General features: G+C 54.5%; 1 protein-coding gene across 1 annotated transcript; it reads right to left on the reverse strand.

The window, feature by feature from the left end:
* Positions 1-1,518: 1,518 nt before the first annotated feature.
* On the reverse strand, positions 1,519-12,173 carry LOC111152242 (inositol hexakisphosphate kinase 3). The gene is made up of 5 exons (XM_022510681.1): positions 11,975-12,173; positions 6,386-6,590; positions 5,017-5,192; positions 3,696-3,871; positions 1,519-1,950 (listed from the first exon to the last, which is right to left on the reverse strand). The coding sequence occupies exons 1-5, from the start codon at positions 12,171-12,173 to the stop codon at positions 1,519-1,521; spliced, it is 1,188 nt and encodes a 395-aa protein (XP_022366389.1).
* Between the last annotated feature and the right edge of the window lie 2,100 nt (positions 12,174-14,273).

The raw sequence follows: 14,273 nt of genomic DNA on the forward strand, positions 1-14,273 counted from the left end.
TTTTCGGCTGACTTCCTTTTTGCCACCCAATGTACTTTGACTCAATTCTCCCATCATGGGTGCAGAACATGCAAATTAATCATGTCGTTACCTCAGCCAAACATAATTAGGGAAGTTAACTTGCTTCGAAATCCATATAATGTATCCTACAATTAAACAAAAAAAAAATTTTTTTTTAAATTCAGGACTCTTTCCTTCTGTAAGTGTGGCTTTTTCGAAGGTTGATTGTAATTAGCCAGGAGAATATAAAAATTATTTGACTTTGCATTGTAGAAAGTTCAGATAAAAAGACAACTTATGAGGTCTGGTACCTGCCTTGTAGATACATGGAAATATTTGATTAGCTCCCATTTTCCCCCGGGATCCCCAAAGGATTGCAGGAGATCGGTGAACTGTTTTAGTCACCCATAAAGTGGAAATGCCATACAGTGTAATGATCAGAATAAACAAACAGAAAGGGTAATAAAGGTACACCAAATAATCACTGGTGACCTCAGCAATTTTATTAACAAATTTATTTCCCTAATTGGGTAACGTATCTTCGTGCTCGACTCAAGGGCATTGTAGTAGGTTTCCACGCTGCAGAAGAAGGAATTAATTAGAACTGTTTGCTCTTTGTTCCATATTTAAACTTGTCCACCAGTCTTGTAAACATTGTGCCTGGATTGCTTGGCCCTTCAGGCTTCTCTCTCCCGACTCCCCACCCTGCCCCCAAAATAAATAAATAGAAAGCGGACAGTGTGATTTAACAGCATGGCTCATCCTTTCGGCAGCGCCCCCGCCCACCAGAACTGAGGTTTATGGTTAGAGCCGGTTTGTGGCCAGAATTGGACAGAGGCATCACTTCCAGTAGGTACCCGGAAGTCTAGAAAGAGACCCTCATCTCCTCGGGCAGAAATGGAGAACCCAGGGGCTTGATTTGCCAGGACTGTGTGTGGTTTGCCCTTGCCCATTCAGACCCTGTGTAGGAAGCTGGCGAGACGGGCAGATCAGTCCCATGTGTTCCTGCCCCACCGAAATGCCTCCTAGGAAGATAAGAGACAGTCATTGGTGAGCTCTGTCTGCTCTTGGGGTGGGCTGCCTGTGTGAGTAGAAAAAACCATACACTCGTGACCTCACTCTTCTGGTCTTCTTCAAGTAGAGTTTTTTGCCTCACGACTTGCCAAGACGTCAGTGCAACAACAAAAAAGCATTTTTCAAAGTAAATTCTCTAGAATCTTACTGTAACGCTGGCTTCTCCCTCATGCCACAGCCCTCCAGTGTACTCCATGATGGTGCCATTTCACTCAGGCTGTCCAGCCTTGGATGACCAGCATTAGCAGAAGATGCCAGAGGATGTGAAATTACCTCCAGAGCTGGTTTCTGTAGCAGCCATTAATATCCTCTGCCCTGTGTGGCTCTTGAATGTGGCTAGCATTATCACAAAAAGACATCTGACTGTGTCTGGAGTACCCTGGCTACCAGTAGGTCCCTTGTGAGAACTATACTCTAGAAAAATCCAGATAGGCCCAACAAGCCTCATTCTCCCTCTTGAATATCCTGCAGGATCTGGATGAGGTTCTCTAGGCCAAAAATATAGCCTGGATCTGGTCCGTCGTAAGAGGTGTGCTCGTCCCAGGAGCCTTTGTATGTTGTGTGGGCAAAGTCGATCATCCGGATGTCAACTTTGCTGACACCTCCAGAAGAGCTGCCATGGGCCGTCCTTTCTGGCGGCTCCTGCCCATCATAGATGATGAGGAGAGAGCTGGAGTAGAACCGGTAGGAACTCTGGCTCCTAATGACCGAGAGGAGGGCACGGAGCTGGCACTGGATGGGCTCCAGGAGCTCCGTCCGGAGGCGGGTTCCATCATGCAGGAACTGATGGAGGGCCTGTCGGAAGCCCTCGACAGAGAGTTTTCTTCCGTAGTACTTGTCTTTGCAGAGAAAGTGCTTCTTATCAACTTGATAAACCTGATAATAAAAAAAGAAAGAAAACGTGAAGAATTGCCAACTCAAGAGAAAGCTTGCCATTGCTGTGGTTGCAGGGTTACAAGCTAGCATGATATATAAACAGATTTCCGGGAGATGCAGGGCAGGAATGGCTGAAATGAATGGAAGGATGATCTTCCATCAAGCGCCAGGGGAACTTTCACATTTTAAAATGCTTTCTCTGCAAGCCCTTAATAGGAATCCAAGGTCTACATATCCTTCACCCCATGAAGGTGACCCTCCACCCGTAACGAAAAGCTCTGGATCGCCTTTGCTGTGAATTTCCAGTGTCATCCTCCAAATCGTGATTTAAACCCTGGCTCCTGGCCTTCTTCAATTCAAATATTAGCAAACCCAAGCTAGAACGCTTTAGCAGGAATCTGAGATCGCAGCCAATGGCCTTGGAAAGTCAACTAGATTCAATTTTCCCCAGTAAAGTTTGTAAAGTCCTTTCTCTACAAATTCTAAGGAAACCGTCATGGCTTTTGGGGTAGAGCAGGGTTGACTGAAGATAAAACAACAAGAAGATAGGCTGGATGAGGAAGGGATGGGGTTTTCCAGCAGCCAGTGCCACTGAGGGGAGCCTGGATGGAACGGGGAGGAGGTTCGCAGCAGCTCTGTGGGGCTGGTGGCTCCTACTTGGCACCAGCTCCTCTCCCCCCCCACTCCCCTGTCATGTCTTGGCCACCAGAAGGAAGCAGATGGAGAAGATGCTGATGGGGGGACAGTGGCAGCTGCTCCCATTCATTCAGAGGCTGTACTGAGGCCAGTGGCTGGCGTGGCCATGACTTGGCTTACTTCTGTCTGGCACACCTGGGAAGGGCAGCCCATACGTGGCCAAGACAGTTTCTCAAGTCTTTCCCGCCTTCAGATTACGTGGTATGTGTATGGAAAACCAGTGCAGGAAAAAAAAATCAGAAAGCTATGATAGACTTGCTTTGGAGGGCGGGAGATGGGCTGTTAAATTAGCCATCATAAACACATGACAGTTGTCACTGTCTAAATAAATCAGATCGTTTTCAGAAGATTGGAGGTCCGGAGAGAGATTCCGTTTACACCCCGAATCATCACACTCCATTCTCTTGAGGACTGCATTCCAAGCCTTCCGAGGGACATCTGTGCAACAAATTTATAGACTCCACTTCCAGCTTCAAGGGGTGGCAGTTTCAATTAAGGAAAGCCTCAACGTGTACCATCAAATCAGTGTCTGGTTTTGCTTTGAGGAGATAGACGGTAAGAGTGAACGAGTGGGGGAAAGTTGATTTCTTCCGGTTCTGCAGCCCCTGCCATGAGCCACGTCAGCTGCAAAAATGGGGTAGAGTCTGGGCAATAAAAAAAATTAACTGTTCCTTTGCCTCAGCTGAGCAGGCTACGACCTTCCCACTTCTTTAACCAGAACAGACAGCAAAAAAACCCCAGAAGACATGGAGTAGGAATTCAAAGAGCAGAGTGCCTTATGGCCCCTGAGAAGGAGAGTGTTCAGCTCTACCCTTCCAGAGACCAAGGAAGCCACGGAGTGCACAGAGAAGCTCTTTTTCTGTTCTCTCCCCAGCCCCCTGCTCACACACTGTCACCAGAGGTCTGCTCTCCACGTGGACAGGCCCCACGTGGCCCCTGGGAAATTCCACCTACCGCAAACCCTCCTGTGTGGCTGGCTTTGTGGGCGGCGGTGTCCACAGTGGACACGCCAGGACCCCCAGCCACACGACGGGCCCTCTGCCTCCTACCTGCATCCCACAGATGCGCACACCCAGGCAGGCCGAGGTGCTCTGTGCACACTTGTGCATGTGACGGGCCTTCTTCTCCTCGGACGCGTCATCTCCATGCTGCCGGGTCCCCATCTTCAGGTCCAGGATACAGGGGTGCTTATACTGTGACACGACATTTTCCAGCAGCAGAAACCCTGGTCAGGCTAAGTTCAGGAAGGCTCTGTGGACTGGGAGGCTGCGGCCCCCAGGGAGGCAGATTGCACGGCCCCATGACTGCCCGGGACCCCCTTTCCGGAGTGCCGTTCCTTCTCCCCCTGCTCCGCACGGACAAGCCCATCGCCCCTCTTAAGAATGCAAAGTATTAGCCTAGCAGGCTGCTTTAAGAAGTCCATTTATTTAGGGGGAGTTTATGACTCTGGGAGCTTCTTTTCCTTTCTGCTCCGAGGTTGAAATTTAAATGCAGGCGTGAAATCCCTGGCAGGCCATGCCCAATTTACATTTTACGGCAGAAAATCATAAGGCTAAAACCTCGAGTCACTGAATGGGCCAATACCTTTTGGGAGAAGTGGGTTGATGTTAGCTTTGGAGATGAATTGCAGGAATATTAATTTCAGCGGAGTAATTATCCTGCAAAATCTTCTTAGGGATTAGGGTTGCAGATGTGTCTTAGTAAATACTGTGGAACCAGTCACCCGTTTGCAGGAAGGAGCCCAGCATTGACAAAGGGGTATTTCAAGCCTAAATGTACTCACTGAGAACATGGCAGCCTGAGGTGGTAGGGGGGAGTGCCTCCCCTAAGAGTCTCCCTCTGGGGCACTGCCCTGAGGGAGCACTGCACCCCCGCACCCCATCAGCTCCACAGGGAGACATCTGCGGGGAGAATTTGGAGGGCTAGAAGGGAGGCTGGGGTGTGGGGAACCCACCCAGCCCTCTGAGCCCCCTGCCACCCCCACCCAGCATGGCTGTTATCATTCCTGTCTGCCAACAGACACCCTCAGCCCAGCCCCTCTGCCCAGGTGGGAGCAGCAACATAGCCAGCGGCCTGGCCATGGGCACTGTGTTCAGCTTAATTCCCAGTCCGACTTCCCCCATAATCTCTGATTTTCTTTTTCTTTTTTCTTTCTTTTTTTATTTTTTGGAGGGATCAGATGTCTTCTAGGTCCCAGATTTGAGGGCTTGTGCCTTGACGTGCACTGGTCTCTCCCTGCCCACCCCTGTCCTGGCACCCATGTCTGTGTCTCCCCCTCCCGCCCCTGCTCCCCTGTCTGCCTGTCTTTGTCACCTCCTTCCCCCGCCGCCCCGGCCTCTGACAGGCAGCAGGGAGTGCTGGCAAGGATACGGTGCCGCTGGTTCTCCGGGTATTCGGTGCATAGGCGGGTCAGGTGGGCCTGGTGGCACTGCAGTCCCCACGGGTTAAAGCTCCTCCTCTCAGCCTGGTTCCCTTTAGCGTCTTCCACGAGTGTGGAGACTGGGGCATTGAGATGGAACTCGGACCTCGAGAGCGACGTGGCCGGGCTGTGGGAGAGGGAAGCACACGGCAGTCAGAGCAGCCATGGCCAGCAGCCGTGGCCGGAGGGCTGGGGGTAGGTGCCCGTCCCTCGGACAGGGCTCTCCTGGACTGGGCTCTGATGGGGACAGCCCCTGGCTGCTCTCCACGCTGCCTACAGGGCCTCAGAGTGCCCCTGCTGCCCCATTCAGGCCTTGGGCACCAGATCGGGCCACACTGCAGCCCTGGCAGGGCGTCTCTCCAAACCCCAGAAGAATTCATTAGAGCCTGGCGCCTCCTCAGAGGGCTGAGGTGGTTTAAGTTCACTTGTAAGTGATCTGGATTCCTCTTGCACTCTCGAGGTGATGCAGTGTGGGGACCGCAACCCTGCCTGGAATCAGAAGGCTGGGGTTTTAGGCTGTGAGTGTGTTGTGGCACTATTTCCTTGAGACCTCAAAATGCCCTTAGGGCCGGGAATCCTGGATCTTTGGTCTGCCCTCTCTCCAGTCCTCTGCATCTCGGCTTCCCCATCTGTGAAATGGAGATAATACGTACCTGCTTCCTGATGTAGAACCAAGAGACGTAGTTAGATCTGCTGTGCTCCTTGGGGAAAGGAGGCACTTTCATTGTATTAGCTCCCTTTTGTTTCCTATAAATGTTTTATAAGTCCCCAGGGGTCCTTTTCATCTGAGGAAGGTCAGCTAACATTATCAGAGAGGTTCTGGAGACCTCTTTGGGAACTTGGGTGCCCTGAGCTGCCTGGTCTCTGAGATCCCACGGTGGGGGTGGGGGGTGCAGGGGGATTGTGTTGACCTCTCTCCTCGTCCCTTCCTGACTGCTGGGGAAAGGTGACTTCGGACTGCCATTAGCCATTTCTCCCTTGTGTCAACTTTTCTGGGTTTCTGTATTCCCCCACCCCCACCCAGAGACACTGCACGGTCTCCGTAAAATAAGTATTTAATTAAACAAGTATGTGCTGAAATGCCTGTTCCCTATAGGACCCTGCATATGTGGCAGCTTCTGAGACATTGTGGAATCCTCCCTCTGAAACCGCATAAAGGAAAACTCATGCCTTCCTTTGGTCGCCTGGATGTTTCTAGAAGGAGACTTCCTGGGAATGTGTCACGTCCTCGGCCCGGTCGGGAAGCTGTGGGCCTTGGTGCAGGTGGGAGCAGAGCTGGTCCCTGCTAGGTTAGCTGTCATCCTACCACGTGGCCCTCACCTCTCCTCGAGCGAGTGAGCCAGCTGCCACTGGACGAGGGGGTGGACGCCACCACTGCTACTGGTGGTCTGCTGGAGCGTCTGCCATATTGCCACCGCTGCCGATTCCGTGGAGACCTTGAAGGGCCCCCGGTTCTCCTTCAGCGGGGTGGCCACCAGGCTGAGATGGCCTCGGCTGTCTTTTTGGAGGTGCACTGTGATGGTGCCTGCAGAGCACACGGGGGGAGGGGAAGGGGGGAAACCAGATGGAATTTACCTGGTGGACATGTTGCAAGGGGTGACATCCTTCTGAATTGCAGTTTAAGGGCACTGATCAACACCCCCCCCCCCTTCCCTAACTGCTCTCTCAAGGAAGAGCTACGGGGACTATTCCAAAATGAGCCCAGGGCCGCGGAGCCTGCAGAAAATAGCCTTGGGCTGGTCAGGGCGTTAGCTCTCCTTCCCTGAATCTCTTTGCCCTTTTGAGCTTTGAACAAAGCCAGCCCCGTACATTTTGTTCTCACCTTCTGGTTCCTTGGTGCACACTGGCACCTTCCCAGGCACAACAGAGCTGTTCCAGTGGGGCCCAACCCAGGGTCATCGGAGCCCGTCTTTCGCAGGGAGGCCGTGAGGGAAGTTGGGGTCCATCCCATAACTTCCCTGTGCCTCCTTCATCATCCTTTCTCTCCCTTCCCGTTCTGTCTGACCAGCTTCTTCCAGGAAGCCTGCCTCAGACAGCCTTCCTGGGCTCGGACTCTCTGTCCCCATCCTTTAGACCTCTCCCCTACCCACCATCCTGGCTTCAACACGGATGCCCACCATCTCCTTCAGTTAGACCCACAGCCCATGAATTTTACTGACGGAACATGGTTCTCTGATAGAAAACAGGAGGCTGGTGGGATTTCTCCAGCTATGGTAACTCCTGCCCATCGTGTTTGTAATCAAGGCACAACAGCCTGCTCCGGTCGCTGCTTGTGAGCGTGGAGAGTGTGAGGAGACCCAGTGAACAAACATGCTAATTGGCTTCTCCGGGACAGGGGCCAGGTTGGGTAATTAGGTCTGGCACGCCTGTCAGCGGCTCCGTGGTCACCCCTGTTGGATTTCTTGCTCTGGCGGCACAGTCCGGGCCTTCCCCCATGGGGCTCAGCATCCGCCCTAAATGGGTGCCTGGCCTCACCCAAGTTCTGCTGGAGGTGGAGCTATGCTCTTGGCGGTGGCAGGGGAGATAGCCCCGCAGGTGGCTTTGGAGTCCTCGGTTCCCTGTTCTTCCTGCAGCTGATCCCTGACTGTTCCAGTGGCTCCTTCTCCCTCCAGGCCACCCTGCACCTGTCTCCACCCTGCTTTGTGCCTGCCAGGCTGACCCTGTGAAGTGCACCAGTGGCTTCTGCGCCCCTGATTTCCCAGGGGCTGGGCCAACGAAGGATGTCGGCAGGAGATGGGCTGGGGCCAGAGAAAGATCGAGGTGTTTATCCCACTGGTTTCCTCCCTGCCACAGCATGGTCCTGTCCCTCTGTGGCCTCCTTCTCACTGGGTCCGTGACCCCATTCCCTTCAGGCCTAGGAGTGGTCACAGCCTTTCAGGGGCACTGGTCCCTGCGTGCCTCATCGCCCCCATTTCCCTTAATCCCACGTGCATGTCTATGAGCCGTCCTTTTGAAAACTCTCTTCATTTAAAGCCCGTTCGGCACACCGCTCATTGCCTGCTGGGACTCTGACCTGGGTGGGCTGCATGTGATCAGGTCCCCCTCAGGTATTTATTTTCTCCCCTGCCACTTGGTCACTTTCTCAGCGCAAGTGGTGATTTTTGCTGAACCCGTGCTCAAGGCAGCTGATTTCCCTGCTTGCGTCCCTGCCCAGGCTGGTCAGTGCAGACGCTCTTTTCCAGGGCTGCTCTCTAATTCAGCAAGTCGCTCTTCAGGGCCATCTGTGCCTAGCTCAGCGGCCTCTCTGGGCTAGTCCTGTCATCTCAGATTCCCGGTGCCCTAATTTCACAGCCCGAGAGTGACATTCAGTTCTTTCCAGTTCCTTAAAAAAATTCTGCGTTGCCTCAGCTCATCTCAGGCCCCTGAATCTTGTGAATTAATAATGATATGACTAATAATACTATCCTTGATCCTGGCATTTTGTCGTTTACCTGAACCCAGGGGTTCCGCCTGGGAGAATGGGGGGCTGATGGCAGATCGGGGGAGGAACTGCAGTCGTGCTAATCAGTGTCGTGTTCGTCTGTTACCACTGAGTGACAGCAAGCCTGCGAGGCCCTTGCCCGTGGTCACGGGGACTTGGGGAGATGGAATGACTTGCCCAAGGTCCCACAGTAAGGGGCGGAGCTCTGAGAAAGGCCACAGCAGACATGGCTATGGAAGAGGGAACAAGCTGTAACACGGAGCCAGGGACTTAATGGGAAACTCCAGCGTTGTCCTGCTGTGTTTACTTGTGTGTGGATGAGGAACGCTCCTGCTGTGTCCTCATCACATTTGGTTGGGCCCTTCTGTTCCGTGGGAGTGAACAGAGAAACCTGTTTTGAGAGGGTCATTGGTTCAGAGGGGTGGGAGTGCCAAGAAGCCCAAGGACGCGGCGTTTCCCTTGCCATTCCTCTTTCCTCAGGCAGGAGGGCCGCTCTGCTTGCTCCGGGGAGGGCCAACCTGGAAGCCGGCACTGGCCCCAGAGTCCACCCCTCCACCGTGGGGAAAGGAGAGCGCGCTAGCCTCTGTGCTTGTCCTTGGGGAGCTTGGAGCCTCGTGGCTGCTGGGGAGCCCAGGATGGGGCGCCAGCCAAGGGCATGGCCCTTTTCGGTCTTTTGTAAAGTTCGGCTCACCCTCTGGCCTTTTCTGCTGTGGGACTGTGGGATTGGGACACGCTCACCAGAAACCACTGTCTTGGGGAGCCCCGGCCCCAGGAGGCCTCACTGGAAGGACAAGAAACGTGACCTTCTCCTGCTTCTCTAGGCTCCAGCTCTTGTCTAATCTCATCAGATCTGACTGTCTCAATAAATGGAGGCGAGGAGAGGTGCAAAAAAACCAAAAACCAATAAAATCCAAAAATCATTTCTATTTCTCATATTGTCAGAGCTACCCAGCCAGACTTCGTGTCCCTGCCTCTCGTCTTCCTTCACGCCTCTGGTTCTGTGTCTCCACCTATCTGTCTTCCTCCCTCTCCCACATCTCTCTCCAGCTCAGCCCAGACTTTGCTCTGAAGCCCAAGACGCATAGCAGATCTCTGCCTTGCAGATGATCTCAGGTTGTCTTCTCTAAACCGAAGCAGCCGGTCAGTGGAATCCAGACGCCTTGGGGCTTGGCTTGGTTTTTAGTCAAGATTGTGTTTGCCCCAGCCTGGCTTCCGGCTTGCTTTGTGTGTCCATGGGAGCTAGGCCTGGAGGGACATAGGCCCCCCACACTCTGCCGCCTCTGCCTGGCCGGGGGTAGCGGGGGACAGCCAGAGCTTTGCCTGCAGTCACGCCAGCCGGGCAGACAAGAGTGCTTACTGCCACAATTGCCATGCCCAGAGCATCTCAGCAATTTCGGCTTGGCCAAGCAGCTTCCCCAGCCTCTGGGAATGTTCTGTCATGTATTTATTTTTAAGCTCATGAGAGCATTTATTTGCCGGCGTGTATAAGATGAATCTGGCTCTTCTGTTAACCAGCCAGACTTAGGAGTATGTCTTTGCTCACCCAAAGCTGACAGGTACACTGGGAGGCAGAGAGATGCAGGTCCAAAATGTTGTCCTGCCCGAGGAGCCCAGCAAAAGGTCCGGGCAAGCTCCTGGCATGGGGAGGCTAGCCTTGGGAGTGACGTCCCTGCCCAGCGCTCTCTGATTTCATCACAGTGCAGGGCAGTGAGAAGGGAGAGGCTGTGCTCCATGGCACACAGTGGCCACTACAGAAACAGCTCCTCTCTGGGGGAAACCCCCTGTGGCAGCCTTGTGGGCATTCAAGTCCCCCTGACCTGAGGTCACGCATTGAGTGACTCTGGGCAAGGCACATCCCCTCCTTATTGGGCTAGATGATCCCCTGACCTAGCCTGGGAGGCAGGCTAGAGTAGGGGTCCGGACAGTAGACTAGTGCCCAAGAGTGCCCAGGAGGGGTGCTGTTCTCCCCCTCCTCCCGCAGAGGAATGGGCACTTGTAGACAGGACCCAGGGAGGGCGTCGGGATGGGGTCCTGGAGACCAAGCAGCCTCTTTCACTTTCCTGCTCTGCCTGTGGCCGCCCCGGCCATCTGTCTCAGCTCCAGAGCCATGTCCAACAGGCGTGAAATGCTGCGGGCAAGAGGCCCCCCCACGCAGGGTCCTGCCACCCCTTTGCTAGGTTGAGTTCCGTTGTGAAAGGACAGACATTCATTCCAGTGGGTGCTCTGACGACATGGGCAGTGACCCACAACGGATGGGCAACCCCGGGCTGTGGCCCCAGAGGCCCCAGGGGAGGCCTGCACAGGCCGCACACCAGCTACCCGCCCCCCTCTCTCCCAGTGTGTGGTGCTCACAGTCCTCATCTCAGAAGGTCTTGGCAAGCCGGCACTGAAGCGGTGCTTGGGGCTCAAGTCCTTGGCCCCCAGCAGTGGGTCTCAGTCTGAATGCTGGATACAGATTCTTGGGCCCTGCCCCCAGGGTTTCTGGTTCATAGGGGTAGAAGGGAGCCTGGGAATCTGCATGTGAACCCCTACACCAGCCTTGGTCAGTCCCAGAGCACCCTCTAAGAAACACCCACAGAGCTAGGCCCCATTTTTCCTGGTTATTTTGATGACTGAAATGCGAGTAAGTTTTTGACTGACTTACTTGGATATTATCATTACTTTTACTGCAGATGCATATTCGAGGGCAGAAGCTTGTAGTCACAACATTTAAAAACCTTTAAAAGAGATCTTTTCTCTGGGGACTTGTCCCATTGAGGGGTTCGCGGCCGGCAGTCTTGCCCTGAGCCCTGTGAGCCGCATTTACTGAAGGCTGGGTGTGGACAAAAGGCCTGCCTCGTGGATGCTGGCCAGCTGCCCAGAGGGCCCCACAGATGGCGGCCCTCCCCAGCCAGCCTTCACCCCCCTGAACCCACCTTGTACTCAGATCTGGAACACACACGGCTCCATGCCCCGCTTCCCCAGCTCTACCTGGAGGGCAGCCCATGGCCCTGGCTTGGCCATTAGGTAAGAATGAGGAATTCTCGTTTCCTAAACATGTCAGGTCCCTGCTTCTTCACGTCCTGACCCAGGCCTGAGGCTCCACCCATCCACCTGGGTCTCCCGATGGAGGGGCAAGAGGCCTTGGCCCGCCCTGTCTTCCCCAGCCCCAGTCACAGGACCCAGCCATGGCACCCCTGAAGCACAGAGCAGACTCCCTAGCAGAGCAGGATGGGGCCGGCCTATCATTTCACTCCACGCTCAATTCCTCGAAGCCTAGTGGCTTGAGCTCGTTTTTAGGGATGCCAAATGGTATTAGACTCCAGGCCTGGAGGCTTGAAGAGTTCAGAGAAACTAGGACATTGAGGGCCAGCCAGGCTGTGGGGAGGGAGCCTATCTTCATGGCAACCTGGGGAGGCGGTGGGGGATGCGGGGGGCGTCCAGGAGCCTGGCCTGCGACAGTGGCACGGTGGCGCACAGAGCCGCAGCTGGCCGCCAGGGACACTCACCTTTGTACTGCGGGGTGAAGCCCTTCATGGCCAGAGGCAGAGACTCGTAGAACCTCTGCTCCCGGGAGATGAGGGGCTTGCACACGGTGTGCTCATCGTACTTCATCAAGCTCAGGTGCCCCCCGACCTGGTGCAGGAAGGGCTCTAGCCGCACGCCCACTCTGGCCTCCCCAGCATCTGTGCTGTCCTGCACAACCATGTGTCCACGAGAGGAAGGCCTGGGCAGCTCCCGGACAGGGGGCGGGGCCGTCAGTGGGGCTCAGCTGTCTCCTTAGTGGCCTTGATCCCCGTCATAGCACAGCTGTCCCTCTGTCTGTTGGCCTGGGAAGGGGGCCCTGGAAAGCAGAGGAGGAAGGTAGAAATGGTGTGAGGGAGACAAGGTCCTGGGAGGAATGGAAGGACCCGCAGTTCCCAGCCACGACCCACTGGTAGTTGAACAAGACTGTACAGAGGCTTCCATCACTTCTAGAGTAATCCATTACAAGAAACTGGTACTGTGGTTGCTCTGGGGAGCCAGGATGAGAGATAGACTTCTCTGAATCCCGTCCTGTTTAACATTTTTGAAAAATCAAATAACACACACAACCGTAGGCTTCCAGAGTGCCGAGATTGTGTTTAACTCCTCATATCGTGTTTCTTGCCTGCTTTTGGGAACGTTGGTCGCAGGCCCAAGGAGAGGTGTTAGGGTGTCAGGGTGCTTCGCCTCTCGCAGGGGCCCGGGGGCCACAGCAAAGCTTGGGTTTTGTCAGCATAGCTGTGCACACCTGTCTGCGTCACGTCTTCACGACATAATTGCCATGTGACTCTGAGAAGTTACCAAACCTCTTTGGGCCTCAGTTTCCCCATCTGTAAAGTGAAATAGTAAGGATACTTTATGGACATAGGACAACATTGAGATAAAGCCCATGAAAAGGTTGGCTGAGGGCCCAGAGCTAAGTCCTCAATAAATGTGATTTGTCGTAATTATTTCTAGTCTTATTGCCTTGGTGGTCATATTTCCCCAACAGCTCTGGGTTGGAAGGAAGGCCGTGTTTCTCACCGCCACTTTGCACAAGAGGGAAGTGGGGCCTGCAGTGCCTTGACTGGGCTCTGGTGCAGGCCAGGGGCAAGGCAGGAGGAAAGTGGGGACTGCTGGTCTTGGGGCCTCATTCCTTACGACCTGCCGCTCCCTTTTCCTCCCTAAGGGCAGGCTTGCTGGAACTCTGGGTTGGGAATACATCCCCGAAAGACACCCTGACTTTGTCTCAGGAGAGTGCCCAAGGAGACACTGTGAGGGGAGGCTCTTCTGGCCACATTCGTCCTGTCCTGTCTGAGAGGACATTCCCACAGGGGTGCCCATCACCGCCAAGTTATTAATACTCTCTCCTCTGCTGGACTCCCGGCCAAAGATGCCACCAAGCTAGGCAGCCCTGGACATGATTAACGCTCTAAACGACCTTCAGTGCAGACCATGAGCATGGCCAGCCGGCTCCATGCTTGGAGTGCCTATCAGTTTGTTCAGGACCCCAGCTCAGAGAGACCCCCTGCTGCCCCCCAGGGGTCTCTCTCTCTCTCTCTATCTCTCTCTCTCTCACTGGCTACTGTTTTTCAGGCCACAGAGTGCCCCTCTAGGAAGGGGAGGTGTTTTGCCTGGTGTGTGCATTTGCTCAGCTGGGTGCAGGACGAGGCTTCTGAGAGCTGCACGTGTGGCCAGAGCAGGACTGGGGAGGTTAGGGTGGCCGGGCCAGGCAGCCAGGGCGGGGGGAGCCTGAGGCCTAATGGCGAGGGGCTGTGCTGACGCAGTAGGCTCGGCCTCACCCCGAGTCTGCTCCCAGATAGTACGGAGGGAGCCCCACTTGGAGCCTGTTCCACGAGCTGAGAAGTCAGTAGGAGGCATCTAGATGCAGAGGCAAATCTGAAATCAGTGCAGGGACAAGCTGATACAGGACAAGGTAGCCCAGTGGCTTGGCAAACCAAGTCATACTTGGCAGATGTGGTGAAGGCAAGAAGGAAGGTAGGAGAGAAAAACCCAGGTGGCCCAGCACCAACCAACCAGGCGCGGCCTTGCCAGGACTGCCTAGCCGAGCTGACGCCTCCAGGCGGTGTCCCAGGCGAGCCCTCCTGCGTACCCTTCTTCCCCATGCTCCTGTCTCCCTAATGCAGACTTAGGGTGGGTCGTAGTGATAGGATGTCTGCTGGGTAATTAGCCTGTACTTCTAAAAAAATCTAGATTTGGGGCACCTGGCTGGCTCAGTCGGTAGAACATGTGACCCTTGATCTTGCGGTCGTGAGTCTGAGTCCCATGTTGCGCAAAGAACTT

The sequence above is a fragment of the Enhydra lutris genome, unplaced genomic scaffold (assembly GCF_002288905.1).
Source record: "Enhydra lutris kenyoni isolate GAN:26980312 unplaced genomic scaffold, ASM228890v2 scaffoldscaffold28, whole genome shotgun sequence".
Classification (NCBI taxonomy): Eukaryota; Metazoa; Chordata; class Mammalia; order Carnivora; family Mustelidae; genus Enhydra; species Enhydra lutris.

Bases quoted from the DNA above. Each gene is read 5' to 3' on its own strand.
- LOC111152242 (XM_022510681.1), bottom strand. From the start codon at position 12,173: ATGGTTGTGCAGGACAGCACAGATGCTGGGGAGGCCAGAGTGGGCGTG. The intron at 3,872-5,016 runs GTATCCTTGCCA...TAGCCTGACCAG, and splicing joins CCCGGAGAACCAGCGGCACC to GGTTTCTGCTGCTGGAAAAT. The intron at 1,951-3,695 runs GTAGGAGGCAGA...TTTTATTATCAG, and splicing joins TGCGCATCTGTGGGATGCAG to GTTTATCAAGTTGATAAGAA.